At 48.0% G+C, this 27,711-nt stretch overlaps 1 protein-coding gene across 3 annotated transcripts in view; it reads left to right on the top strand.

The window, feature by feature from the left end:
* Window positions 1-27,711, top strand: part of Gas7 (growth arrest specific 7) — a 207,691-nt gene that overhangs the window by 165,106 nt on the left and 14,874 nt on the right. For 2 of the 3 annotated variants that reach the window (XM_042693708.1, XM_042693716.1), the window contains exons 4-9: window positions 105-190; window positions 10,323-10,376; window positions 18,212-18,301; window positions 19,272-19,387; window positions 21,456-21,530; window positions 26,628-26,706. In XM_042693708.1, the coding sequence (XP_042549642.1) occupies window positions 105-190; window positions 10,323-10,376; window positions 18,212-18,301; window positions 19,272-19,387; window positions 21,456-21,530; window positions 26,628-26,706 (500 nt within the window). The remainder of the gene's footprint in view (window positions 1-104; window positions 191-10,322; window positions 10,377-18,211; window positions 18,302-19,271; window positions 19,388-21,455; window positions 21,531-26,627; window positions 26,707-27,711) is intronic. The other variant, XM_042693725.1, reaches the window with a different exon arrangement.

Raw genomic sequence — 27,711 nt, 5'->3', positions numbered from 1 at the left:
TCCCCATAGCCAGGGAGGAGGTGGGAGAAGGGACTCCGGTGGCGGAAGTCGAGGAGGCCTCTCTGGGCCCACTCAGCATCTGAGCCATGTCTCTGTCCCCGCAGTGAATGGATACCACGCATCAGGGACCCCAGCGCACCCTCCAGAGACTGCCCACATGAGTCTCCGAAAACCCACCGGTGATTCCCAGGTAAGGGGTCCCATTAGGGGAGGCAGGGGTAGAGCAGCTGTTGTGTAGGCCCAGGAAGGGCTTGTTAAAAATGGGTACATCGGGAAGCCAGAGATTTCAACCCAGTTCTGCCCCTGAGTAGAAAACCATTGGCTGAGTTCTAATGGGTGAGCATCAAAGGACTGTAGTAAGTTGGTTTTTCTGGAAATCCAGGTTGGTTTGGAAAAGGAGATGGGCTGACAGGAGAATCCAGATTTCTACCACTCAGGGTGGGAGTGAGGTAGGCCTCTGTCCTTTTCTCTCCCCTTCTGGCCTACCCGTAGGTTTTCCCCTAAGCTTTCCCCAGAATGGTACTGTTTTTTAATGCCAGTCCTGGAGCTTGAACTCAGGGCCTGGATACAGTCCCTGAGCATATTTTCTGGAACTCAGAGCTTAGATACTGCCTCTAGAGCTAAACCACTTATGCCACAGCTCCATTCAGGCTTTTGGTGACAAATTAGTGATAAGAGTCTCACAGGCCTTCCTGCTTCAAACCACAATCCTCAGATCTTAGCCTCCTGAGTAGTTAGGATTACAGATGTAAGCCACTGACACCCAGGCCAGAATGGTCCTTGATTAAAACTTGGTTATCTCAGTGCTTAGCCTGCATAGGTATAGCTGTCAGACAGAACATCTGGGAAGATGTGCCGGCTCATTCTCCGTCCTGGGTGACATTTGTGCCAGGGTGCAGGGCGGGCTATCAAGGTCTCTCCTGGATTGTGCACAAGACCACAGAGGCACAGACCCGTTACATGATCAGACACGTTTCCACAATGGCGCAAGTCAGATTTCACCCCACACCATGATGCCATACCTCCTGGTTCTCCGATTATGTTCAGCACCTTCTAAGAAACTGAAGATTCATCTCATTTACTGTGCTCACAGATGATCAAAAAGACACTTCCCATCTTGGTGGTACTGAGGTTTGAACTCAGACTTGCCCTTGCTAAACAGACACTCTGCTACTTGGGCCGCACCTCTAGCCCTTTTTGCTTTAGTTAATTTTCAGATAAGGTTTCATATATTGCTAACCCAGACCCATCCTCTTACATAGATCTCAAAAACAGCAGGTATTCCAGGCATGTACCACTATACACAACCCAAGAAGAATTTCTTTTTTTTTGGTCGGTCATGGGACTTGAACTCTGGGCCTGGGCGCTGTCCCTCAGCTCTTCAGCTCAAGGTGAGCGCTCTACCACTTGAGCTATAGCGCCAATTCCCCAAGAAGAATTTCTTAATGAAACCACCAAACTCCACCACAGCCTTTTTTTGAAATCAAAATGCCAGCCTCCGGGGGTGATGATGCTAATGATAATAACTATGATAATTAATGATAACACTGATGATAAAATAATAGCTGTTTATGTAGTGGCTTTTGTGTCCCAGTCAGCAAAGACCCCTATGTTCTGTTAGTACCATCAATTAAAATGTGACATTCAACTTCAACACAAGCAAGAGTGTTGACTTGCACATGTTTACTCGGTTATTCTCTTAGGAGGCTGAGTATTGGTTGGACTCAGGTTCAGTTCAGTCAAGTCTGGCAGAGAATTTAGATATGAGTGTTAACAGAATGTATGCTGGGCCTCTTATTAAAGAGTCTAATCCAGGAGCAGAACACATGAGATGTTTGTTTCAAGACTACCAGGGACCAAACCTGAGTAATGAGGATCTAGGCTCGGTCAATAGTACACAGAGATGTGTCTGATCTCCTAGTCTCCTACTCATGTAACCCTTCCTAAGTCAGACCTGACTCAGTATGCTCCATTTTTGCCGAGTCCCAATGAACCTCTTTAAGCACAGCTTCTGTTGATCTATTAGAATGTCAGCTCACTGGTCATCTGACTTGAGGAGACATGTTTATGAAGACCTGAACCTCTTCTGCTAGGATTCAACCTCCACAAACCACACGGCTGCCCTGAGCATCGTGAGAAAGTGTTGGAAGCAAGCTGTCCATTCATTCTTCCTTCCCTGCCGAAGCATGACCCTGAACAGAGCCGTTACTGAACCACTTTTTTAAAAATGTTGACGGGTGTAACTAACTGGCCAAATAGTGTATCATGAGCCTTTGACATGGGAAGGTCTTTTTCAGCATCTGCTTTTGGACCATGTTCAGGGATGGTGAATGGTATTCAAGGCTGCTCATTCAAGCGTCATTTATAACTGTACATTGTTGTCCAACAACGGGGGATGGGACCGTGGCCATGATGTCCATCCAGACAGTGGCATTATGCAGCCATAAAAATGCATTTTTAAGCTTTTTTTTCTTCAGAGCTGAAGACTGAACTCAGAGCCTTGTACTTGCTAGGCAAATGCTCTTCCATTGAGCCAAATCCCCAACCCCTCCTCCCCCAAAGAAAGTCATTCTTTAGGAGAAAATTTAATAATTTGGTGAAATGCTCATAGTTTAATATTGAGCAAGAAAAAAAAAACAGAGACTATAGATAGCCTTATTTGGAAACAGGAGAACTCTGCTTATGCGTGAAGAAAAATGACTGGGAGAAAAATAAGCCAGAGTATGTATGGTGGTACTAGTAGCGGGGCTTGAACTCCAGGCCCAGTGTCTTGCCTTGGCTTTTTCGCTCTAAGGCTGGTGGTCTACCACTTGAGCCATAACTCCACTTCCAACTTGTTGGTCATTAATTGGAGATAAGAGTCTTACAGACATCTCCTAGCCCAGACTGGCTTCACATCATGACCCTCAGATCTCAGTCTTCTGAATAGCTAAGATTATAGGCGTGACCCACTGGTACACAGCATCATTCATGGAGGTACTATGTTTGCAATTACAGTTCTCCATCAGAGGACATTTTTGGGGTGTCTGTAGATATTGTGATCCTTACACCTAGGGAGTGCTTAACTGGAACATAGTGACTAGACACCAGGAATGTTGCTAAGTGTCTGGCAATAAACAGGACATCTCCCTGCAGCAGAGACTCACCCTGCCCGGAAAGATGAATCACATCGAGGTTGCAAAACCTTGGTCAAAGACCATGAGTAATTTTTATTTCCTTTATTTTTTCCTCCAGATTTTCTCAAATGAATGCATTTTGCTTTTACAGAAGACGGACAGAATTTTTTTAATTAAAATAAAAAAGCTGGAAGGGGTGTACTAGTACTGGGGATTTAGAGAAAGCCAGCTCTGGAGACTAGTTCTGGAGAGACATTGGCTGCCTACACAGTAGCTCACTTGGATAATATTCTTAAGAATTTTTTCTTTTAATAAAAGTAACTTTTTAAAGCAATATCAGGAGGTGAATATATACATGCTTATTGATTCCCAGAACTGTAAGGTAAAATTTTTAAATTTTATTTTGTCTGGTACTGAGTCTGTCTCGGTTGGAACTCAAGGCCTTACATTTGCTCAGATTGCTTGTTTGGCTGTTATGCTACCATGACAGCCATTCTTCCAACCTGGCTTTTTGCAGGTTGTTTTAGAGATGGAGTTAGAGAAGGCTTTTATGCCCAGGTTAACTTTGAACCTCAGTCTTCTCCTCTCAGCTTTCTGGATAGCTAAGATTGTAGGCATAATCTACCAGCCATGGCTCAGAATGTTATTCTTTTAGGCTGATTCCACTGGCTAGAGAAGCTGCTCCTTTTTTTCCCCCTTTCCTAATGGTTGTAGGGCTTGAACTCAGGGTCTGCTCACTGTCCCTGAGCCTCTTTGTGCTAATGGCTAGTGCTCTGCCATTTGAGCCACAGTGGCACTTCTGGTGTTTGAGTGGTTAATTGGAGATAAGAGTCTTATGGGGACCTTTCTGCCCAGGCTGGCTTCAAACTGTGATCCTCAGATCTCAAACTTCCTGAGTAACTAGGATTACAGACATGAGCTACTGGCACTGCCAAGCAAAGCTACTACTTTTTAACCAACCAACTTGGGGCTGTTTATCCAAAGAAGCCATAAAGGCCTAAACAGGAGTTAGGAAGGCTTGCTAATTGCATATACTATTGCCCACAAAGGATGCCTAAGGATGTGCAGTACTTTTCCACATACAGGATAATCTACTCACCAGCTCAGGGTGTCAATCATAGCTCATAATAATTACTTCTACTAATAATCAAAACATGAATGACCGAAGGAAAGACCAAGTGGGAAGTGGGAAGGAAATGACCACAGTGACCAAAGATCTGGTTTAAAAGTCTACCTGCTATCTGCCCCTTGAGCAGGCTTCTCAAGAATATTTCACTAGGAGGGGGACTTAATTATCGTGGACCAGGAATACCCCTACCACAATGTGTCATGGGTAGGATCAATGACTTGGGTGCCCAGCAGCTCCTAGGAGTCCCGGCCCCTCCTCCCATCCCTGGGAGACCTGGATAGATGGGCAAGGGTAGTGGAGGTCTGGCACCACCCAGTGGACATTTATCTGGTAGTGCAGCCCTCAGGCCGACTGCTGCCTCAGTACCAGACAAATGCAACACTTCTGATTGGTAAAAGGATAAGAGATCAAGCGCCAATAGTCATGCCAGCTTTTGCAGAAGCAGGTCCTAACAGGTGCCCTTCCTTCCTATCTGTGCCTAGATCCTTTTTTGATCTTTCTTCAGTGGTTCTCGTTCCCCCATGAACTTCCCCAGGAAGATACAGGAGAGAAGGATAGGGAACAGGACTCAGGGCTCAGAAACCTATGAGATCTATCAAAGAATGGAGTTCAAGATGGAGAAAGCGCTAGGTTGCTGGATCTCTGCCATTTGTGCTCCCTTAATTGAATAACACTTCCTTGCTAGGCACTTGGACCTAGAAAGACACAGCCCTTGCCTTGGTGGAGGTTTATAACAGATGTGGAAGAGACATTAAACACATGATCATAATTCTGTCAGAGAGGAGGGGTGCAGGGATTGTGTAATAAGTGCCAGCCTGGAGGTGGTGGTGGTGGTAGAAATGTCAGAAATTGCTTTAAAAAGTGAGGGAGAGGGGCAGTAGTTGGGGTAGAATAGCAGGAAGGTGAGAGATGTTTCAAAGAATCCACAAAGACCATAGCCATGTCTGTGGTTTGCATCATTCGCTGGTGACTGAGGGCAGAGAGAAGGCCAGGGGTTGGGGAAAGTCTGCGGTGGGCCTGTCATGAGGAGCTCAGGTTTTGTATGCACAGAACTAGGGAGCCATGGAAAGACTTTCTATAGGATCCCATCCTCTAAAGAATGCTTCCTGGGGGTAGAGAGAGGGGACAGGTTGCCCAGCTAGAATCAAGATACCAAACTGGGAGAGGATTTTAAAAATAGAGGAACAAGGTCGTGGGTCATGCCTGTAATCCTCAGCTACTCAAGAGGCTGAAATCTAAGAACTGTGGTTCAAAGCCTGCCCAAGCCAGAAAGTCCATGATACTCTTATTTCCAATTGACCAGCAAAAAGCTGGAAATGGAGGTATGACTCAATTGGTAAAGCAACAATCTTGAAGCCGGGCGCTGGTGGCTCACGCCTGTAATCCTAGCTACTCAGGAGGCTGAGATCTGAGGATCGTGGTTCAAAGCCAGCCCGGGCAGGAGAGACCGTGAGACTCCTATCTCCAATAAACCACCAGAAAACCGGAAGTGGCACTGTAGCTCAAGTGGTAGAGCGCTCGCCTTGAGCTGAAGAGCTGAGGGACAGTGCCTAGGTCCTGAGTTCAAGCCCCACGGCCGACCAAAAAAAAACAAAAACAAAAACAATCTTGAGAGCAAAAGCTAAGAGAAAGTCCACGTACCCTGAGTTTAAGCCCCAGTATGGGTACACCCACACCCATCCATACCCACCTCACACATGTACACACACACACAGATTAACTGTCACAAATATATCAAAGGAGAAACACCATTATCAAATATAAAATCAATAATATCACTATATGTGTGTATAGATCTATAACATATAGATATATAATATATACATATATATATCAATATTCAAATTCCTCAGTTTTCTCTGGGATATCTGCTGTTTCTCTCTGACCCTGCCCGTCTCAAAAAAAAAACTTTATGAGACATAACTTAGAATATTATGCAATCCATGTACAGTTTGGTGGGTTTTTAAAATGATGTTCATAGAGTTTTATAATCATCATCCCAGTGAATTTTAGAACATTTTTCTCTCTCAAAAGGGATCACCCCAAACCTCAGGCACCGGCTAGTCTATTCTCTGTCGGTGGATTTTCTTCTTCTAGACATTTCATGTTAGGAAATTGTGCCGTGTGTGGTCCTTTGTGACCAGCTGCTCCATTCACACTGTTTTTGATGTCTGGGTTAGCGCGTAGATCAATCCCTTATTCCTCTGGCTTGGAAATGTCCCATTGTAAATAGACGATTTTATGTGTGTGTTATCTCTTTAATCCTCTTCATCTAGGTACTTTCTGAAGTGTGCAGGTCAGTTGTCTTGTGGGATGAATGACCTACATTCTTGGTCTACTTGTCACGTAGGATTGCCTGGGTAGAGGCTGGGTGGTTTGGTGAGATCTCTGTATGGGTCTTTTGGAGGTGGTTCTTAACACATCTCCTGATCGTAAGAAAGTGTACACCAGTTTTGCATCCCACCAAAGGGCTAAATTTGAGCTCTTGGTCAGCATGGCTATTGCTGGATTTCTCTTTGCCGGGCTCTGATTTGTTGGTGCTCTTCAGGGTACCAGCGAGATACTATGAATCATTCCTCTTTCCTAACCGTTTTCCCTTCGATACTTCAAACATCGGTGGTGATTTTAGCCCAGATTCCTCTTGACATTGGAGCTTCCACATGGCAAATTTCTAATTCCTGGTACATTGTGTTGTTGTTGGCATCTCCTGAGATGAAATGTTCCCCCTTTAGATCTGTTCAGTCATGGTCCTTACTCATCCTGTTGCTCCGATTGTCCCAAATGTGACCTGCAGGAGCTCCTTTAAGAGCTGGCTTCTGCTTCCTTACAGTATATTGTCATCCCTTCTTGCATGTTTCCTTCCTTCCGGTGAAATAAGATGTCCTAGGTCTACAGTGGATTGGAATTAGTCATTTTCCAAGGAGCCAAGGCCTGAGTTCCTATTAGGAGGGAATAGTATTTGGGGAAGAAAAAATGTAGTTAGTAAATATCACTGTGATGAGCTGGAATGTCATTCTTTCTAAGTCCTTTCAGAGAAGCACTGTAGGGGTGTGTGTGCGTGGGGGGTGGTTGTACACATATGTGAAGCACATATACTTAGATGAAGTTGGATGATAGCACACAACTCAGCAGCAGCAAAGACAAGAAGAGCTTGCAATCACAATACACAGGTATCGGTGGCTCATGCCTGTAATCCTAACTACTCAGAAAGCTGAGTCCTGGAGGATTGAGGTTCAAGGCCCACCTTGGCAGAGAGGTCTCTGCTACTCTGTCTCTAGCTAACTAGCATAATGCTGCACTCGAGACATGGCTTGAGTGGTGTGAGCAAGCCAGCCAAGAAAGTTCAAGGCCTTGAGGTCAAACCTTTATACTGGCAAAAAAGAAAAACAAAAGATGAGAGGGAGGGAGGGAAGGAAGGAAATGAAAAGGGAAAAGCAAAATACACATGTACCAGGACAGAGATGAGGAGTGAGTGGAGGTATACTCAATGGATGATATGCATTCCTGTCCTGGCCCAGGAGGAAGTGTGACCTCCCCATCCACTCTCAATACACCATCCTGTACATGGCTTTCCTGAAGCAAACGCTCATAAGTGATGGAAGTATTTTTTTGTCCCCTTCTTGCAGATACCCCTGAGAAACAAGCTAGCACCCCAGATCTCAAACTTGGAGAAATGAGGAATGAAGTATGTAGACTTAGACTCCAGTATCCCATTCCTCAATTTCCTAGCCTATGACCTTGGGCCATTGTATCTTCTGTGAGCATCAGTTTCACAGTCTGCAAACTAGACAGGAGGCTATGAGCCTTACTGGGGCTGTAGGGATGAAGGGAGAGTAAATATGGCAAATGCTCAGCCTGTGCCCGCCCGCCACACAACAGCCTTCCATGGATGGGGGCTCTTGCTGTGTGTTTCCATTCTTGGTAGTCTTCCTCCTCGGCCTTGTCATCCAAACAACAGCTGTATGTAAACTGAAATACCACAGCAAGTGCTGACCATCACAGCCACGTCCCTTCCCCTACTGGGGTAGGCTCACCATGGCCTTGATAATGAAATGTTTGTCCATGGCAGGAGAGACTGCAAGCTACAGAGTCTACTCTTCTTCCTGCCATGTATGCACTTGACTAGTGTTTGTGCATGGGAAGCTCCGGGTGTCAAGGAAGAGAACTAATAGCCTGGGAGGGTACTAAAGGGGTCAGATGGGTGCCCTGCTACTTGAAACATATCCACGGAAACCACAGTGGGCCACAAGCCTGATGTCACCCCAAAGCCTGCTAGGGTGCCCAGAGGATTTGATACAAGCAGAGGCTCCTTGGTTTAACAAAAAGATACTAGGGGAGATTTTAATATTCAGGGACGGATGGCTCATACCTGTAATGCTTGCTACTCAGGAGGCTGAAAACTGAGGATTGAAGTTCAAAGCCAGTCTGGGCAGAAAAATGAGAGACTGCCATCTCTGGTTAACTAGCAAAAAAGCCAAAAGTGGAACTGAGGCTCAAGTGGTAGAGTACCAGCTTTGAGTGAAAAAGCTCAGGGACAGTGCCTAGGCCCTGAGTTCAAGCCCCAATACCAATATTTATAGATGGTGACAGTAAGACTTCAGCAAGTTAGCATCCTGGGTTTCAGAGCTCTCTATGTAGTTTGTCGTCTGTGACATTGACGGCCCTTCAGCTTTGTAAAGACATTCTTTTCCATGAGTTGATGTTTACCAGATGCAGGAAGACTGGAAGGGATTGACTCAAACTGTTTTGCTTCATTTTCTGGAGGGGTTGGGGGCTGTCCCCTCTGCTGCTATTCAACCTGCCTGGTGGTCCAGGCCTGTGTTGGCCTGGGGCAGGGGTGAGGGGCTGCTGGTCTCCTGAAGTTCATGGGGGAAGCCCCTTCCTACTTCTTCCGGTCTTTATAAAGTGACAGCTACTTGCTTACACTTCAGTGCAGTGACAGGTCCAAAACACATGCGACAGTTACCCCTGATGCTTTAGGGGTCCGTGTGTGGCTCAGGACCCGGGACCTCTGTTATTGACTCTTGAACAGAACTGCTAATTGACCAGTGTAGGTTGGAACCAAACCTTGTCTTTAAGATGTGGTCATTTCAGCTGGCTTATCCTTGCATTTCTCCACCTGTTCAACCTTAAGACTTTTAGCATCTGTGAACAAGTGGGCTTCAAGTTAGTTAGGATTCTGGCTTTCTGTAGCTCTCTCTTGTCTCTTTTTGTACTAGTACTGGGACTTGAACTCAGGGCCTTGGCACTGCCCCTTAGCTTTTTCACTCAAGGCTGGCACTCTACCCTTTGAGCCATATCTACACTTCTGGCTGTTTGCTGGTTCATTGGAGATAAGGCTCACAGACTTTCTAGCCTGGTCTGGCTTTGAACCAAGATCTTCAGATCTCAGCCTCCTGAGAAGCGAGGACTTACATGTATGAGCCACGGCCCTCTTCGGGGACCCTGATTCTCTTGCTACCAACAAAACAAGACAGGGGGGAAAACATCCGGAGATGTGGAGTCCGACGCTTGCTTTGGCTCCAGGGGCTGATAGAGCAGTGCCTTAAGCATGCTCTCTGTGATTTGATATTTTGGACTTGGAGGGTTCAGAATAAGATGGGCATGTGTTGAGTCCTCAGTGCCAGGAGGCAGTGACCTGCAGTCAGCCTTAACTCTTCAACTCCCCTGTGGATCCCGTAGCACAGGCAATGAGCCACAGAACTGTTCACCAGCAGAGGGCAGTGGAGGGGTTAACTCCCCAAATCATAGACCGAGAGAAGAGGAGGGAGAGACCTGGTTTGGAGCAATTCTCTGAGAGCACAAACCTTCCTCCACTCTGCCGAGCGAGGGAGCAGAGGGGGCTCAGGGATGCTCTTGCTTGTCCTGCTCCAGGATATGGTGACTTAGGAGTTGACAAGCGGAGGTCCCCGAACTCCTCGCCACATCCTCCCTACCCACCCACCCTGCCCTCAGTGCAGAGATTTTCACTAATCCCTCCCGACTTGGGGGAACCTGAATGGAGGGAGGGGGACATAAATACATGCATATCCAATATGGAGAACAGCTTCGATGATATTTCTCACCTCTCTCTCCAGAACCTGGGCTCCTCATCACCAGGCAAAAAGCACAGTAAGGAAAACACCATCACTGTAAGTACCTTACAGGGGATGCTCCCAAGGTTGGGTGGCAAATTGGGGCAAACTGGGGCTACGGCTGGACCGTTGCCATGGTAACATGGGCCACCAAGCAGAAAGGATGCCCAGCCTGGAAATGGGAAAGGTGCAAAGCTTAGATGTGACTGAAGTTCCCCAGCCCCTCCCTCTCCCTCTCCTTCTCCCTCCCGGTCTCTTTCTCATTTCACCTCCCTCCACATCCTCCTTGAAGAAATAACTGTGGGGAAGGGGGGCTGGCGGTGGAAGCCATTTTTGTCGGGCGGGCAGGGGAAGGCACATGTATCAGAGCGGGTTGAAGAAGGTGGACCGTGCTGTGCGCAAGTGAGGTGACGTGTAAATTACAACACGGCAGGGTTGCTTTTGTGCGGGGGAAACTTCTGGAAGCTGTCAAAGTTAAAAAGCAAGAGATGGCACCCTAAGAATAGAGTTCCTGGGAGTTCCCAGTGAGATGCAGTCAGCTCCTGCTTAGAGCCACCAGTCCACAAAGAAGCCAGCACACACACACACACACACACACACACACACACACCCGCTCCTCTCTCAGCCCTCTGCTAGACTCAGGGTGGGGGCTGGCCATCAATGCCCCCTCCTCTTAGAGGAAGGAACTGTCCATCACCCAACATTTAGACTTAAGAAGTAGAGTCCTGGGTTTGCTATGTCTGCCCAAGCATGGGAGAGTTGGACAGGGAATGTCCATGATTCTACAGTGGGGAAATATCCTGGACTCCATCTCCTACCATGCTGAGCCCTTCCAGCCACCTCCATGGACATTAAATCAGGAGCAGGTGCCTTTCCCTGGCTCATCCAAGCTGACTATCCCTCTGTGTGGGAACAAGAGACAAAGACTAACAACAGCCAGCACCGCTGGGTGCCTCTCTCTTCTACAAGCAGAGGTCCATGTGGCTCCCTTTGCCCCCTGGTGGGTCAGGTGTTACTAGGATCAATACAGTACCAGGGTTGCTTGTCTGGTTTCTGAGGCTAGAATGTGGCAGGGAACTGCTGAGCTGCTCAACCTTTGGGTCCAGTGCCTCCGCTTTGCCTGCCTCACTGTCCACATCTGTGAAATGGAGAGTGGGTGGGGGTAGCTCCTGTGAGGAGGGGATGGGTGAGGACCCAATGGCTCTGTGTGGGTAAAGCACTTAGAATAGAGCCTAGCACATAGGAAGTGCTGGATGCCTGCCAGAGTGATTCTCACCCTGTTTGCCGACCAAGAAACTGAGGCACAGAACAGTACTGTGCCAAGGTCACCCAACCAAGAAGCATCAGGATCAAAACCTAAGCTCTGGCTGGGTTTCAACGGCTTGTGCTTATAATCCTAACTACTCAAGAGACAGAGATCAAAAGGAATTCTGATTGAGGGCAGCCCAGACCAAAGTTCTTAAGACACCCCCCACTATGTCAACCAGTAGGTGGGCATGGTAGCATGTACCTATCACCCGTAGCTACAGCAAGAAACTTAAATAGGAGGATCTAGGTCCAGACTGGCCCGGGCAGGGGGGAGGGGGGGAGGAGGGGGGGGGGAGACCATGTTATCTTAAATGCCTGACACTAGTAGCTCACACCTGTAATTGTAGCTACTCAGGAGCTAAGATCTGAGGATAGAGGTTCTAAGCCAGCCTGGGCAGGAAAGTCCTTGAAACTCTTCAATTAATCACAGAAAAAGCTGGAAGTGGTGCTGTAGCTCAAGTGGTAGCATAAAAGGAGCACCTAGGCCAAGTTCAAGGTCCAGGACCCGCAAAAGAAAGAAAGAAAGGAAGGAAGGAAGGAAGGAAGGAAGGAAGGAAGGAAGGAAGGAAGGAAGGAAGGAAGAAAGAGAGAAAGAAAGAATGAATGAATGAAAGAAAGAAAGAGGGAGGGAGGGAGGGAAAGAAGGAAGGAAGGAAGGAAGGAAGGAAGGAAGGAAGGAAGGAAGGAAGGGAGAAAAAAGAAAAAGTAAAAAGTAACCGAGCAAAAGTGGATTGGAGGTATGGCTGAAGCCTTGAGTCCAAACACTAATACTGCAAGGAAAAGAAAAGTCCCCAACGAGAAGAATGGAAGAATGATATACTTATTAGCAATGTAGAAGAGAGACAAACAGGAAAAATGAAGTTTTCCTTGGAACAGCAAGTCTTGTTCTCACCTTGGTGCCTTTCCTGTTCCGTTTTCTGCTCCTCTTGAGATGTCTGCAACGTGAGGTTGATATTCCAAGACACTGGTTTTAAAACGTAGGTAGAACTGTGGTGATACTTGCCTGTAATCCCAGAGACAGAGGTAGGAGGATCAAGGTCCAAGGCTGGTCACAGGCAAAAGTGTAAGACTCTCTCTGAAAAACATCTAAAGCGGAAAGGGTAGGAGGCATTGCTCAAATCATAGAGTACTTATCTAGCAAGCACAAACTCCAGTACTGCCCAAATAAAAGATATCAAATCAAATCAAATGTAATAAAGAATACAGATTCCTGAAAGATAGCTACAATTCAGTCTTTCTGGGAATAGAATATAAAAATTTGCATTTTCACCAAATGCTTCTAGCAGTCTGAAAATAAACACTTGTGCCTTGGAAAATTGTTGCCAGGGAAACTGAGCAAAAAAGAGGGACCGGTTGTAGATCACAGAGCAAACCAGGAGCACTTGAACTCGAGTCTCCTTCCAGCTGCCAGGCCAGGATACCTGGCCTCCATGGCCCCGTACGTCTCCAGGCTAAAGATTTCTGTACCACTGCTCTTCCCTCTCCCCAGCCTCCCCCCACTTTCCTGTCACCTAAGCCCTGGTTCTGGATTCAGATCCTCCAGAGCTCAGGGTTTCCTCAGGAAGAGGGGGCAGCCTGTTCCCAAGAGACAGGAATACGAGCTTCCATCTCCCTGGGGAGATGAAGCATACAACTTCCGACTGTATCTGGTCCACGCGCACACGCGTCCAGACCTGAACAGCACGGGGCTGTGTCTACACTGAGGAGTGGGGAGAGGGCTCAGTTCTGAAGCTTTGTGGCCTGGAACTGGTTTGGGAGGGCAGACACATGGGTGTCCTGGCAGCAGGGGCAGCGTTGGCAGCTTTGGCTGGCTCTCTTCCCTGGCTGTCATTACCGGTGCTGAGCCAGGCTGGCAGATGGAGCTGGCTTGTTTGATTGAGAGTGACGGGTGCTAATGGCCACTCATTGCCCTCAGCATCTAGAAGACTCCAGGAAAGATGACAGTAAAGCTACATGCCCACACTCCCTCCTAGAAGGGGGAACTTGGGGATCCTTCAGATCCTCCGGCAGGGCACCCTGGGTCGAGCTGGGCACAGGATGAAATGAGACAGTTCTTTCTTCTGTCCCCACCCCCAACTTGCTAGCTTTTCCTCTCACCCACCCTCCTGAACCAGGAGGAAGATCCAGGACCACTGGGTTGTCAAACCAGGCTCCACATTGCAAGCAGGTAGCACAGACAAGTGGCAGAGGAGACTACCCCACCCCCACCCCTAAGCCCACTCTGGGCTGGGCTAGAACAGGAGCAGGGCACCCTATCTCCCCACATCAGCCCCTCTGGAGGGGTTCAGTAGCTCTAACACCATGGATGCGTACCTCACTGCCTGCATCCATCTATGCCCTTGGTACCCCAAAATGTAGGGGGAGTATCTCCTGTGGTCTTGGCTACTCCTGTATAGAATTGGCCTGATAGAGCATCCTCTGCATGCTGGGTACCCCAGAAGGGGCAGGGTACATGTCTCTCTGCATGATCCTGAGTCTCGGGAGCTCAGGGAAGAGAGGGCAGGAGTGGCCAGAACTCCTCTACCCCAACAGGCCCCTCTCTTGTTTTCCGCTGAACACTGAGCCCCCTGCCTTGGGGTTGAGGGCCTAGCTTTGCTGTTAGCCTGATCTGGATTTAAATACTCTACTTCTGTGATCTTTCCTCATATCAAATGAGGCTGAGATTTTCAGCCTATCCTAAGCGTGCATGCCAAGCTCAGGGCCATGGACCCTGAAGAAGTGCTCTCCAGGAACCCATCAGTGAGGTGCAGTTCTCCACATTCCCGCCAGGGGGCAGAGAGTTTCAATTCCAGGACATCCCTTTGGGCTATGTGCCAGCAAGAAATCCCCAAAACCAGAGTTGACCGAGGTGGTGACTGTCACCTGGGGGGGAGGGGGGGGGTAGGGGCTGTCTAGGCCATCTAATTCCCCTCCTGTCTAGCCAGCTCTCCTTAGGTAGGGCAGCAGGGCCACTCCAGGGACCCTATCCAGGGACTGGAAGTCCCTGAGACAGGGATCTCTTGGAAGGTCATGCAGGAGCTTAAGAGCAGAGCTCTGGGGCTCTATTGGACATTAAGCCTTCTTCAGGTGGTACCCTGTCCCCACTGCATGGTTCCTGGATCCCCAGAATCTCCTGGGAGCCCTGGCTCCATCCAGACCTCCTGAACCATCCAGAGTGCTTCACATACCCTCCAAGTGACTCCAAGGCCCATATCAGCCCAACTTCAGGACAGAGGACAGGCCAGGTGGGATTTAGGAGGGTCCCTGCTGTTTGCCTGGTGCCGTCTCTCCTGAAGTTAGAGGGGTCTATCTTCCAGGACATGCTAGGCTGGGCAGATGTATCCATTCTCTGAGGACAGGTCACCACCTCTCATGGTCAGGCTCTTCCTCTATGAGAAGATGTTTTACCCATGAAAGACCAAGGCCATGGAAATTCTGAGTGAGGGGAAAAAATGGCTGAAGAGAGGGAAGGGTAGAGCATGAGGCATCTTAGGAGGCCATAATAACCTGTTTCTGAGCAGTCAGCACTGCATTCTCAGATTCTGTGCCTGTGTTCAGCCATTGAACATTGGAATCATTTTCTTAAATTGTAGCTGTACTGAGCATGCACAGACTTCTTGTTATTCCCTAAGCAATATAACAGGTATGTGGATAGTGTCTACATTGTGTTAGGTATAAGAAGACTAGAAATGAGCCAGGTGCCAGATGCACATGCCTATAGTCCTAACTACTCAAGAGGCTGAGATCTAAGGATCCTGGTTTGAAGCCAGCTTGGACAGAAAACTCCCTGAGACTCTTATTCCAGTCAAACACCAAAAATCTAGAATGATGATATGGTTCAAATGGTAGAGAGTCATCCTTGAGTGAAAAACCTAAAGCCCAGGGCCTTAGTTCAAGCCCCCAGATACACACACACACACACACACACACACACACACACATTTAGAAATGGCTGTGTAGGTTCTATGCAAACAGGATCGTTTCATCTAAGGAAGTTGAACATCCAAGAAGTTTGCTATCTGCCGAGTCCTGGAACCCCTCCCTGCCTCACATTGAGGGATAAACTGTACTTTCGTTCTGCTATTTTTATGTTCCTTTTTTTTTTTTTGGAGGGAGAGAGGTTGAAATAGTGTCTCCTTTTGCTGGCCTGAACCTTGCTATGTAGTCCAAGCTTTTGAGCTCATGACCTTCTACCTCAGCTTCCCAAGAGCTTGGATTATAGGCACGCACCTCTATGCCCCGTCAGTCAATATACTTCAAGATCAAAGTTCTTGTAGCATTAAATTTGATTGCAGTTTCCATGAGCTTCCATGATGAGAGCCAAGTAAAGATGATCTGTGATCACCATTACTGGTTGTGACAGGAGTGGATGGAATAGGAAATAAGGGATATACGAAAGCCCAGAAAACATCCCTTGTTTCTATGATTGCCCCCAAGCAAGCCCTTTCCTGAGGCTACAGTGAGAAGCTCCCTCCCACAGGCCACTGCAGGCCGGGCTCCCTGGAATGGCGGAGTACCAGGAGGAGGCCACAGGAAGAAGCCATGCAGACTTTCAGCCAACCTTGAACCCTTAATCAGAGATCACATCCAAAGCCCTTTGGGCTTGATTCAGCAGACAGAGGAGTTTGCTGGGAGCTTTGTTGGTTTATTATTATTATTACCTTTACTATTCTGTGAAACCTTTAATTAATTACCAACACTGAAAATACTGAGAGAGTTTACATTAAAAACCCAGCTTTTAGCTGGTCTCAAGTGACTACAAGTGATTTAAGTGGGTGAGTGTACCCCTGGGGGGAAAAAATCTCTGCAGACCTCAGCTCTGCCCTCTCCCATCTGACATCTCCTTGGTTCAGCCAGTTTTCAGGCTGCAAGGAGAGGTTACAGGAACATCTGGGCTTTGAATCTACTTCCATGCTGCACCGACAGCCAGGAGCACCTCAAATAGGCTAGTGCAAAACATGACAAAGGCTACTTAGCACTCTCTTTTGGCAAGGGCCAGCCCCAAGTATGGGACTTCACTATGATTGTTAAGCTGTTGTAGTTCACATAATGTGGATCTTAATATGGATCGTGACATAACCTCTTGGCTGTGATCTTCATCCACCTCTGGATCATTCCTATCCCTGATTCTGTTGTTCATCATCTTGGGAACAAATCAGGCCATCAGCTTCCAGAAATATTCTATACAGAAAAAAAAATCAAATGGATGTGTATTTAGTCCTACTTTATGTATACAAATGAAACATACTCTAATAATTGTACTCAGTGCCTTTCTTCCCCCTCCCCCTTTCCCCACCTTCTTAACAGTTCATCCTGATATATCAATGGTTAAGAGATACATCTGTAAGCTGGGCACCAGTGGTTCCCGGTGGCCTGTAATCCTAGCTACTCAGGAGGCTGAGATCTGAGGATCACAGTTCAAAGCCAGCCCGGGCAGGAAAGGCCATGAAACTCTTATTTCCAATAAACCACCAGAAAACCAGAAGTGGTGCTGTAGCTCAAGTGGTAGAGCACTAGCCTTGAGCTGAAGAGCTGAGGGACAGCGCTCAGGCCCAGAGTTCAAGCCCCATGACCAACACACAAAAAATAAATGAATTTAAAAAAAGAAGTGCATCTGTAGCCTGATGAAGCAGCTCACACCTGTAGTTCTGGCAATTTTGGAGGCTCAGATCAGGGAGATCATGATTCAAAACAAGCCCAGGCAAAAAATTTCATGAGATCCCTATGTCAATGGGAAAAACTGGGTGTGGTGCATATGCCTGTCATCCCAGATATGAGGGAAGTATAAATTGGAGGATCATGGTCCAAGCCTGTCCATGCAAAAAGCAAGACCCTGCTTGAAAAATAGAACAAAATCAGCCAGAAGTGTGGCTCAAGGGGTAGGGCTCCTACCTAGCATGTAGACGTCTGTCTCATTTTTGTCTATCCATTCTCTTCACAGAAAGTGGGGTCCTGGTCCAGCCTTTGGCTGACATAATATTGCTGTAGCATAATATTTCTGTAGTGCGGACATGTACACATGTCCCTACACTTTGGAGCAACTATATCTCTAGTATAGGCTTTTAGAAGTGCAGCTGCTGAAAGCCAGGTATGGGGTACTCACAATTATAATCCTAGCTACTCAGGAGGCTGAGATCTGAGGATCAAGGTTCAAAGCCAGCCAGGGCAGGAAAGTCCATAAGACTCTTATCTCCAATTAACCACCAAAAAGCTGGAAATGGCTCTGTGATGCAAAGTAGTAGAGTACTGGCCTCGAGCACAAAAGCTCAGGGAAAGAGCCCAGACCCTAAGTTCAAGCAGCAAGACTGGCACACACACACACACACACACACACACACACAACACACACACACACACACACACACACACACACACACACACACATACAGTGCACTTGCTGAGTCAAGAATCCAGATGTTTGCAATTGTGACAGAGCCCCCTTCTAGGGGGTCAAGTGAGTTGTGAATGCCTATGGCCCCCAATTTGCAACGCTGGTCTTTAGAGCATATCTCACGAGGCTGGACACAAGCAAACCTCTCTTGTACTCTGTTTTTCATTTCTATTCCTCCAGGAAAAGTATTTCCTCTCTGCTGCTTGCCTTGCAGGTCAACTGTGTGACGTTCCCTCATCCAGACACCATGCCTGAACAGCAGCTGCTGAAGCCAACAGAGTGGAGCTATTGTGACTACTTTTGGGTAGGTGCTATGTCAGGTTCCCCCTCCTCAGGGTCCCGATGGTCAGAAGTGCACATCTGGGAGAGACTATGGTGGAGGGAGGTCTTTCTTGCTGACACCTGGAGGTAGAGTCCCCCTGTTCTGAATCATAGAGTGATAATGAAAAACTACAGAGCTGGGCATGGTAGTGCATGACTATAATTTCAGCTACTTAGGAGGGCAGACCGCAGGAGGATCATGGTTCAAAGTCATCCTGGACAAAGGAAAAAAAAAAGTTAGTGAAACCGCGAGCTTGGTGTTGTGTCGTATTTCTACAATCCCAGCAACCTAGGATACATTGGTAGGAGGCTTGTGGTCCAAGATCAAGCCCAGGTAAAAACAGAAGACCTTATGTGGAAAATAGGCAGAAGTGTGTCTTTCTTTTCTACCAATTGCTTCCACATTAGAAGACACCCAAAGATGCTTAGTGCCCCACCACCACTAGGGCCCACCCAAGTCCCTCCCACTGTGTAACTATTCATAGGGCATGGAGTGCAGACAGGGCTGGAGAGGGCAACAAGGGGACAGTGAGCAGGGCTGGCAATGCATATGACTTTGCAGGATCTGGGGGCTTAAGCTGTTTGCAATAGGGAGGAACAGAGCTTTGGGAGGAAATCCGAGGTGATGTGGTTTCACCTGGGCTGTGCAGGCTCATGGAGACTGGGAGAGGTACGCGCAGGTCTCACTCCGCCCTGTGCTATTGTAGCCGAGCACTTGAGGCTGCGCCATCTATGGAGAACAGAGGGTTTATCTGGCTTGTGGCTTCCGGAGCCCAGGACTAAGACCCAGTACATGGGAGCTGGAGCCCCAGGTGAGACCATGGAGTTAGGTGCTCTAGCCATCCTTTACCAGCTGGGAGCCGGGTGGCTGGTAAATCTGCATCCTCTGCACTCTGTTCTCCCAGCTCCAGACACTCCCGTGGCTGATCACTTCTGCTTCCATTTCCTTCTAGGCTGATAAGAAGGACCCCCAAGGCAATGGCACTGTGGCTGGATTTGAACTGCTGCTCCAGAAGCAACTGAAAGGGAAACAGATGCAGAAGGAGATGTCAGAGTTCATCCGGGAAAGGTGATGCCCAAGCCCTCTAAGGCCCCTCAGACCCCGCCTAGGCCTCTGACCATAAACCCCACAGGGGAATGTTACCTTGTAACTCAGCTTCATGTGAGTTGCTGGGGAGAGAAGTATCCCCATAACCTCATTCTGATCTTCACGGGTTTATCTAAAGACAGATGAGGAAAACACAAATCCAGCCTAGTGAAAACAAAGGGAGCTACAGAAGGAAGTCCTTTCTCCGTCCTCTTCCTTCTGTGTCACAAACTCACACACCTGCATGTGTGTTGCTCACAACTTGCCAAAAGCTAGTGTCCCAGGTATACTGGACATAGTTACAACTAGTTACAGCAAATGGCAACATCTTTTTCACAGATTTTTCGTGTGTGTGTGTGTGTGTGTGTGTGTGTGTGTGTGTGTGTGTGTGTGTGTGTGTGTGTAGGTCCTGGGGCTTGAACTCAGGGTTTGAGTTCACTTCACTTTTTCATTCAAGGCTAGTATTCTTTCACTTGAGCCATAGCTCCATTTCTGGCTTTTTTTTTTTTTTAGCAGTTAATTAGAGAGAAGACTCTCACGATTTTTCCTGCCTAGGCTGGCTTTGAACCGCAATCCTCAATCTCCTGAGTAGCTAGGCTTACAGATGTGAGCCACCAGCACCCGGCTCTGTGCTCTTACCAATGTTGGGTTAGCCAGTGCCTGGGAGCTGCTATTTTAGGACACTCAGGCCCTCTCAGAGGAAATGCAGATTCCTGGAACTTTTCTCAGCGCACCCTGGAGTCTCATGGGAAGGGCCTCCAAGCCCAGGATTGGTGAGCGTCTAGGAGTATATAAATTGTAGTGTAACTGACCAAGGATGCAGTCATGCTGCCTGGGCTCAGGGAGGGGCAGGAGATGGAAGAGATGCGGGCTGGCCACCCACGGGAGGCTGAGGAGGCAAATGGCACCAGCCCCTCCTGTGCCAGTGTGTGCAATCGCCATAGCGACATGGCAAGATCTGGCTTCCAGAGGTTTCAGTCACAGTATGAAGTTGCAGCTAGCAATCCTCATAAATCCTGGTGAGGGAAGGTGGAGAGGAAGCCACAGGGGTGAGAGAAGAATGGGAACTAAATGAGTATGAGACTTGGAAGGCTTGATAGAGTAGCCAGAGATGGAGGTTAGGACTGAGCAGGGTGAGCGGTAACAGATCATGAATGTCTGTGCCTAATTATGCCATTATCATTACACAAAATGGGCCCACTAGACTTGTTATCCATCCCCTCACCACACCCTCTCAAGGCCAGCTCCCTAAGCAGTCAGGAAGCCAGTATTGCTGCTCAGGGTCTCTGGGCTTTTCTGATCACCACCAGAAAGCACAGAGGGGCTGTGGGGGTCCCAGCTCTGTGTGCTGTGGGGGTCCCAGCTCTGTGGCTACCTCTGGTGGTCATCAACACAGCCCCTCTGCCCCCACCTGGGCCCAAAGGAGTACTTAGGTAGTACCTGATGCCTTTGACACCCCATACTTGGCACACACGTCCTGGAGGCTAGCCTTAAACTTGTGTCAAGTGCTCTCCTCTCCAGGGAAATAGAATGGAGCTGCATCTCTGGACCCTGTCTGGTTTCCATGGAAACACATGTGCCCTTGACAGTTCCTGGCAATTAGAGACATTGGGGGTTGGAGGCCCTGGAGAGATCCTCTGTTCTTGTTTCCAAGGGACCAATAGCCATCAGGGAGGGCCTGAACTTAGGTTTGGGGGCAAGAACAAAAGGGGGAACACACAGCTTGCCCCTGATGGCCCATCACAAGTTGCAGTCATTTGTGTACAGGTTCTCATGTGTTCAGCCATGGGCTACATGCAGTGTGAGCAGCATATTACATCTTCACAGTCCTAGGGACAAGAGAACTCTTGTTGTTCAGATGAAGAAATAAGTTCCACTGAGTCAATATGAAGCCCCACTGTGTGCTGGGCAGAGAGATGAGACCAGGCCCTCTCCAAACCCCACAGTCTAGTAGGTGTGTTATGTTCCCTTATACAGCTGACACATAGCAAGATGGCAGGTCCCGTCCATCTATCAGGGAGCTGACATGTTGGGTTTTCTCCCTTTGCAGGATAAAGATTGAAGAGGAATATGCAAAGAACTTGGCCAAACTCTCCCAGAACTCCCTGGCTGCACAGGAGGAAGGGTGAGTTGGGAGGAGAGCGAGGATACTTGGGAGGATCAGGGGATGTGGAGAAGGTGGATGGGGCTCCTCATTCACCCATCACTCCTCTTGGCTGGTGAGTCTCCCAACGCCTGGCTCAAGATGGCGTCCATGTGTGACTTAGTGACTTGTAGCTGGAGGGAACTCATGACATAAGATGCCTCTGTGGTTCAAAGTTGGAGACCCTTGTTCAAGACAGGTAGCCAGGGGTTGTGGCTCAGGGCTTGGACAGCCACAGTCCAGAAAAGCACCTTCTCCTTGTCAGCTCTCTAGGCATCCAGGCCTCCTACTAGGTGCTAGAAGCTTCCAGAACCCGCCCCCCCCCGCCCCACCCTGGCACTGTGCCCTGACTCTGGATATACACCCCTGTTCCTCTTTCTCAGAGAGCAGGCTGGGAAGAAACTAGGTCTGAGGGGATTGTCTGTGAATGTGTGTGTATGTTTGCACGCGCGCGTGTGCACGCACACATGTCCCCATGCACTGGTACTAGGGCTTGAACTCAGGGCCTGGGCACTGTCCCTTAGCTTTGTTGCTCAAAGCTTCCAACTCTACCACTTGAGTCGCAGCTCCACTTCTGCCTTTTGGTAGCTAATTAGAGATCAGAGTCTCATGGATTTTTGTTTTAGTCACGTAGTATATAATTTATATGAAAAATCCAGAGTAAGTAAAGCCATAGGGACAGGACGGTTACCAGAGCCCAGAGGAGAGGGACATGGGAAATAACTGGGTAAGGGTGTATATTTGTCTGATGAAGCTGCCATCACAAAATAACACTGACTTTTTGCACCATATGGAGACTATTCTAAACGCCATGGGAGGATGGTTTGTGTTAGATTAGTTCATTTTATGATATGTGATTTTTTTCATCTCTGCGTAAAGAAGTCATGGAGCATCTCAGGAAATTAGAGTTGAAAGTACCTTCATTTTGACCTCGGTCCTGTGCAAGTGTGTTTAATCCCCCTGCAAGACAGGGGAAGGGGCGGAAGGAACCCCCAAGAAGGAAGACAAATCATTGGGGAGTTGTGGTTGTCAGACAGCTGGGATGCTAAGGGAATCCGAATCTGCCTTCATAGCGCGGAACCCTTCTGAGGATGCAGATTTTGCCAGGCAAATATGGCTTTGATTAAGGCTTTGGCATGGGCTGACCATGGAGGGGCGCAGTGATTTTCACTCCCCACACGGGCAATGGGACTGCCCAGCAGGGCTGCTGCCTCTGCCGCACATATTCATGGCAGGAAAAGGCTTCCTGATCCCCCATGGTGGGGTGCACAGGCTTGGGATGGGGCAGGAAGGAGGCTCAGAGGGAAGTAGCCTTGCTGCCAGGGCCGGGAGGGGGGGGGGGCGGGGTCTTCCAGCTCGGCCCCGTTTCCTGTAGCACTGTGCCACTCTGCCGTCTTCCGGCTTCTACCTCCTGGGGCTGGGTTCCTGCCAAGGACACAGTGTCCTGCCAACACACACACATGCTCCTATCTGAGCAGCCGTACACCACAAGCCTGGCCAGTACCACCATGCCAGGTACATGCGCATGGGCAAACACAAGCTCACATCCAAATATCAAAGCCATTCACCTGTATGTAGGCATCAGCCCCATTCACCACTGCATTCATAGGAGCCCCCCAAACATATACACTTGTGTGTGCATGCATGCACACACACACACACACACACACACACACACACACACACGTGCTCTGCTAACAGATACATAGGCAGTATCCACAGGGACTTCTGCCATTCAATGTGCAGTGACACTGGTTTGCATTTATATACAATTCTGGACATGTAACTTAGACTATGTTAAAAACTTTCCAAAGTAGGCTGAGTGTCAGCGGCTCATGTCCATAACCCTAGCTACATAAGAGGCTGAAAATGGGAGGATCAAGCTTTAAGGCAAGCCAGGGCAGAGAAATCCTCGAGACTCCCAATTCAAGAAAAGGGGAGTTGGATATAGTGTCTCCTAACTTCTTTTGGGGGGTGGCGGGTGGGAAACAAAGCCATTTAGACATGCTCTGTCTGGATGTAGCATCTGTTATAAAAGAAATTAATGACAAAAAGAAACACATGTATCATCCCAACTGTGACAGGAAGCCTAAAATAGGTGGATAGCAGTCCAAACACCCACCTGGACAGAAATAACAAAAAATAAAGTCAGACTGCAAAGCTAAGGCGTAGAAGTTTGGTACAGTCTAGGGGATGCTGTGGGAGACACTGGCTGCAGTAGCCCCCGTGTCCAGGTTACATGTCACAGGACATGAGCATAATTCAGTTATTTATTGAGTTTTTCTCTCCTATGCACGCACAAAGGAAATGAGGGTTTGATCATTTCCGGGTGGCAGTTGTGATGGTTACCTGCATTTTGATTCAGTATACCTTAAACTGTATGTTAGCATAGAATTGTTCTGAGCAGATACTTAGGACAGAATACACACACACACACACACACACACACACACACACACACACACACACACACACACACACACACACACACACACACACACACACACACACACACACCTTTTCATCGTGCACCTTCCTTCCTAGAATGGCTTTGTGTTCTGTTGGCTTTTCCTTTAGAGCTAGGATCCACCCTGACATTTGTACATATGGCATGAGATAAAGGTGAAGATACCTTCCTGTCTTGTGCATATACAGCTGTCTCAGTATCATCAGTTTAAAAAGTCTGTGTGAACCTGGGCACCAGTGGCTCACACCTATAATCCTAGCTACCCTGAAGGCTGAGATATGAGGAACACGGTTCAAAGCCAGCCCAGGCAGAAAAATCCCTATGAGACTCTTACCTCCAATTAGCCACTCAAAAACTGGAAGTGGCACTATGGCTCAAAGTAGTGGAGTTCTAGCCTTGAGCAAAAGAGCTCAGGGACAGCACTCAGGCCCTGAGTTCAAGCTTTACAACTGTCAAAAAAAAATAAAAGCTGTCTGAGTACAGAGAACTTTCCTAGCTTGTATGAGGCTCTGGTCCTCATCTCCAGTGCTTATACACACACACACACACACACACACACACACACACACACACACACACACACACACACACACACACATTGGTCCTCTCATTGACATACCTGGTACACCATATCTGTGTGACTCAAGTTTTCCACTTTTGCATGTTGCTGTAACAGAATACCACAGGCTGGGTAATTTATAAAGAAAAGAGATTTCAGTTCCCGAAACTGAGGGGCTCTCTTGCTGTACCATAACATAGCCAAAGGCATCTCCTGGTAGGAAAGCAAGTATGATGCCCAGCCAGCATGCATCATGGGCTCTGTTATTATCTGCATTAATCTCATCCCAAAGGTCCCACCTCTTAACATTGCAAAGACAAATGTCAGCACTGAGCCCCAGTCTCCCCCACCTCCTGCACAGCTCCTCTTGCGGGCTCTCTCCAAGAGACCTTTCTTTCTTTCTTTCTTTCTTTCTTACTTTCTTTCTTTCTTTCTTTCTTTCTTTCTTTCTTTCTTTCTTTCTTTCTTTCTTTCTCTTTCTTTCTTTCCTTCTTTCTTTCTCTTTTTCTTTCTTCCTTCCTTCCTTCCTTCTCTCCCTCCCTCCCTCCCCCTCCTTCCCTCCCTCCCTCCCTCCCTCCCTTCCTTCCTTCCTTCCTTCCTTCCTTCCTTCCTTCCTTCCTTCCTTCCTTCCTTCCTTCCTTCCTTCCTTCCTTTCTCTTTCTTTTTTTTTTTTGTCTGTCATGGGGCTTGAACTCTGGGCTTGGGTGCTATCCCTCAGCTCTTCAGCTCTACTGCTTGAGCCATAACGCCACTTCCGGTTTTCCAATGGTTTATTGGAAATAAGGATCTCACAAACTTTCCTGCCCAGGCTGGCTTTAAACCTTGATCCTCAAATCTCAGCTTCCTGAGTAGCTAGGATTACAGGCGTGAGCCACTGGCGCCCAGCCTCCTGGAGACCTCTCTTTGCAACCCAGACTCAGATAAAAATCACTCAGCCATTATCCACAAACACTCACCTGGTCCAGAGTCAACACTAGACAGACAGACCTGGACTGCGATCAGAGGGACAATGGCTGTTTGGTGGGCTCTGTTCTTCACTGCTGGGTCTGGAAGCTCGATGCATCCCAGCGTGCTATCTTTTCATCAGCTTTTGCCACTCAAGTTTAATGAATTCCCCCAGGGCAGGGTGGCTTTTTTTTTTTATTATTAAATTAAGTCCCCTAAACTTTCAGCCTGGCTTTCTTTGGCTGGTTTGGAGAGGTCAGGAATAAGGGGAGAGGGAGAGAGTATTTCGAATGATCAGTGAGGCTAGAGTTCCAAATAATGAAGCTTGTAGGAGTGGGGTCCTCCCTTTGAAAGTCTAGAGGATTTCTGGAAGTTTCTTCCATCTGAACTTTCTCCTTGGAGTGGAGCCAGGATGTTGCTTAGAGAGAATGCTGTGTGCTGTGAGCTGAGCAGTTAGCAGAGTTAGAACTGCATCTGGAATCTCTGAGGGGAGAAGCCACGTTCTCAGGATGGTGATCTAGAACCTTCTCTGCATGCAGCTGTACCCGCATAGTCCCTATACCTGACTGCCTCTCCCTATACCTGTGCCTCTCTTGAGAGCCAAGCAGCAGAGGTCTGCCTGTAATCCTTGGGTTACCAGAATACCTGTGCACCTTCGGCGGGAAATGAGGGAGACGCATGCCAGGAAGGCATCCGTTGTAGTCATTAGCTGGGTATCGAGTGCCCGCTCTGCACCTCTGGCTTCAGCTGAGGATTTTATTAGAGCTGCACCCCACTGTCTTGTAGATATTTCCTAGCCACCTCTCTGGCTGTTGTTGTCTGCTCTCTGAGTTCCAAAGAGAAGGTGAGCCCATTTTGGCTTTGGGTATGGCCTGGTGGGTGTTTTGTGCCTGGCCTCTGCCTTATCCTGCCTGGTCCATAGTGATGAAGAGCACAGACTTCGTCAAGACATAAAGTTGAGCCCTTTGTCAAGGGGGATCGTGGCTCCAGACCCCTGGTGAATATAGCCTTTCTGAGCCCCCCACCCCCGACACACACACACACACAAACACACACACACACACACACACGCACACACACACACCTCACAGTCTTCTTCCTGTTGCAGCTCCCTGGGAGAGGCCTGGGCCCAAGTAAAGAAGAGCCTTGCAGATGAGGCTGAAGTTCACCTCAAGTTCTCTGCCAAGGTAAGCACATCCTGAGGGTTAGTTAGGCCTTGGGCTGGTCCTACACAAGGGCATGCTGACCCAGAGCTAGGAACTATTTGTTTGTAGTGTTAGCCATTTCTGGTAGTGCAAATTTTAAGCTACACACATTAAGTCATGCCCCTAGATCGTGTTTCCATTGTGCAGATCCACTGTATAGTAGTCCTAGGAAGGTGTAAGTACTAGGTATGCATTACTATGTGTTTCATATTATGTATCTAATTACAAGTTTTTGCTTCTATGTTTATTTTGTTTCTTTCAAGTCAGTACTAGGACTTGAACTCAGTGCCTGGACTCTGTCCCTTTACTTTTTCACTCAAAGCTAGTGCTCCGCCATTTGAGGCACAGCTCCACTTCCAGCTTTTGGGTAGTTGATTAGAAATAAGAGTCTCACAGACTCTGCTGTCCAGGCTGGCTTCAACCCAAAATCCTCAGATCTCAGCCTCCTGAGTGGCTAGGGTTACAGGCATAAGCCACCAACTCCCAGATAGTTACGAGTTCATGTAATTTAACAATGCTGTGTTTAGCATTCAGGTCTTGAGAGCCAGTGGAAGCAGCCCCAGGGCACCTTTGTGGCAAGGACAAATATACCAGTTTCTCAGGCAAACCCCTGCGTACTGGAACCCCACTCTGTCTTTACCAAACTTGCAAAAGAACAGATCAAGTGCTGGTGGTTTGGCTTTGTGGTAGGGCTACTGACTTGCAAGCCCTAGGCTCTGAGTTCAAACCCCAGTATTATGTATATAAAAAAGAGACAGAGAGAGAGAGAAAGAGAGATCGTGTTCTCTATGTTTTTGGAGTCTACTTCCACTAGTCTCTGCCCAAACATTTTTGTTTCCATTTCCTGGAGTTCATTTTGATAAATATTTTATATGGTCAAGTGCACATAGGGATGCTTCTTTATATTCCTCTCCTTAGAGTATCCTCCTTTTCTGACCAAACATTTCATTTTGTTAGGTTTGTTACAAATTTTGGAACAGGTAGGTG

Source organism: Dipodomys spectabilis, unplaced genomic scaffold, assembly GCF_019054845.1.
Source record: "Dipodomys spectabilis isolate Male_0828 unplaced genomic scaffold, ASM1905484v1 ptg000004l, whole genome shotgun sequence".
Classification (NCBI taxonomy): domain Eukaryota; kingdom Metazoa; phylum Chordata; class Mammalia; order Rodentia; family Heteromyidae; genus Dipodomys; species Dipodomys spectabilis.
The sequence above is the reverse complement of the archived record's forward strand: the minus strand, read 5'-3'. Positions and strand labels throughout refer to the sequence as shown.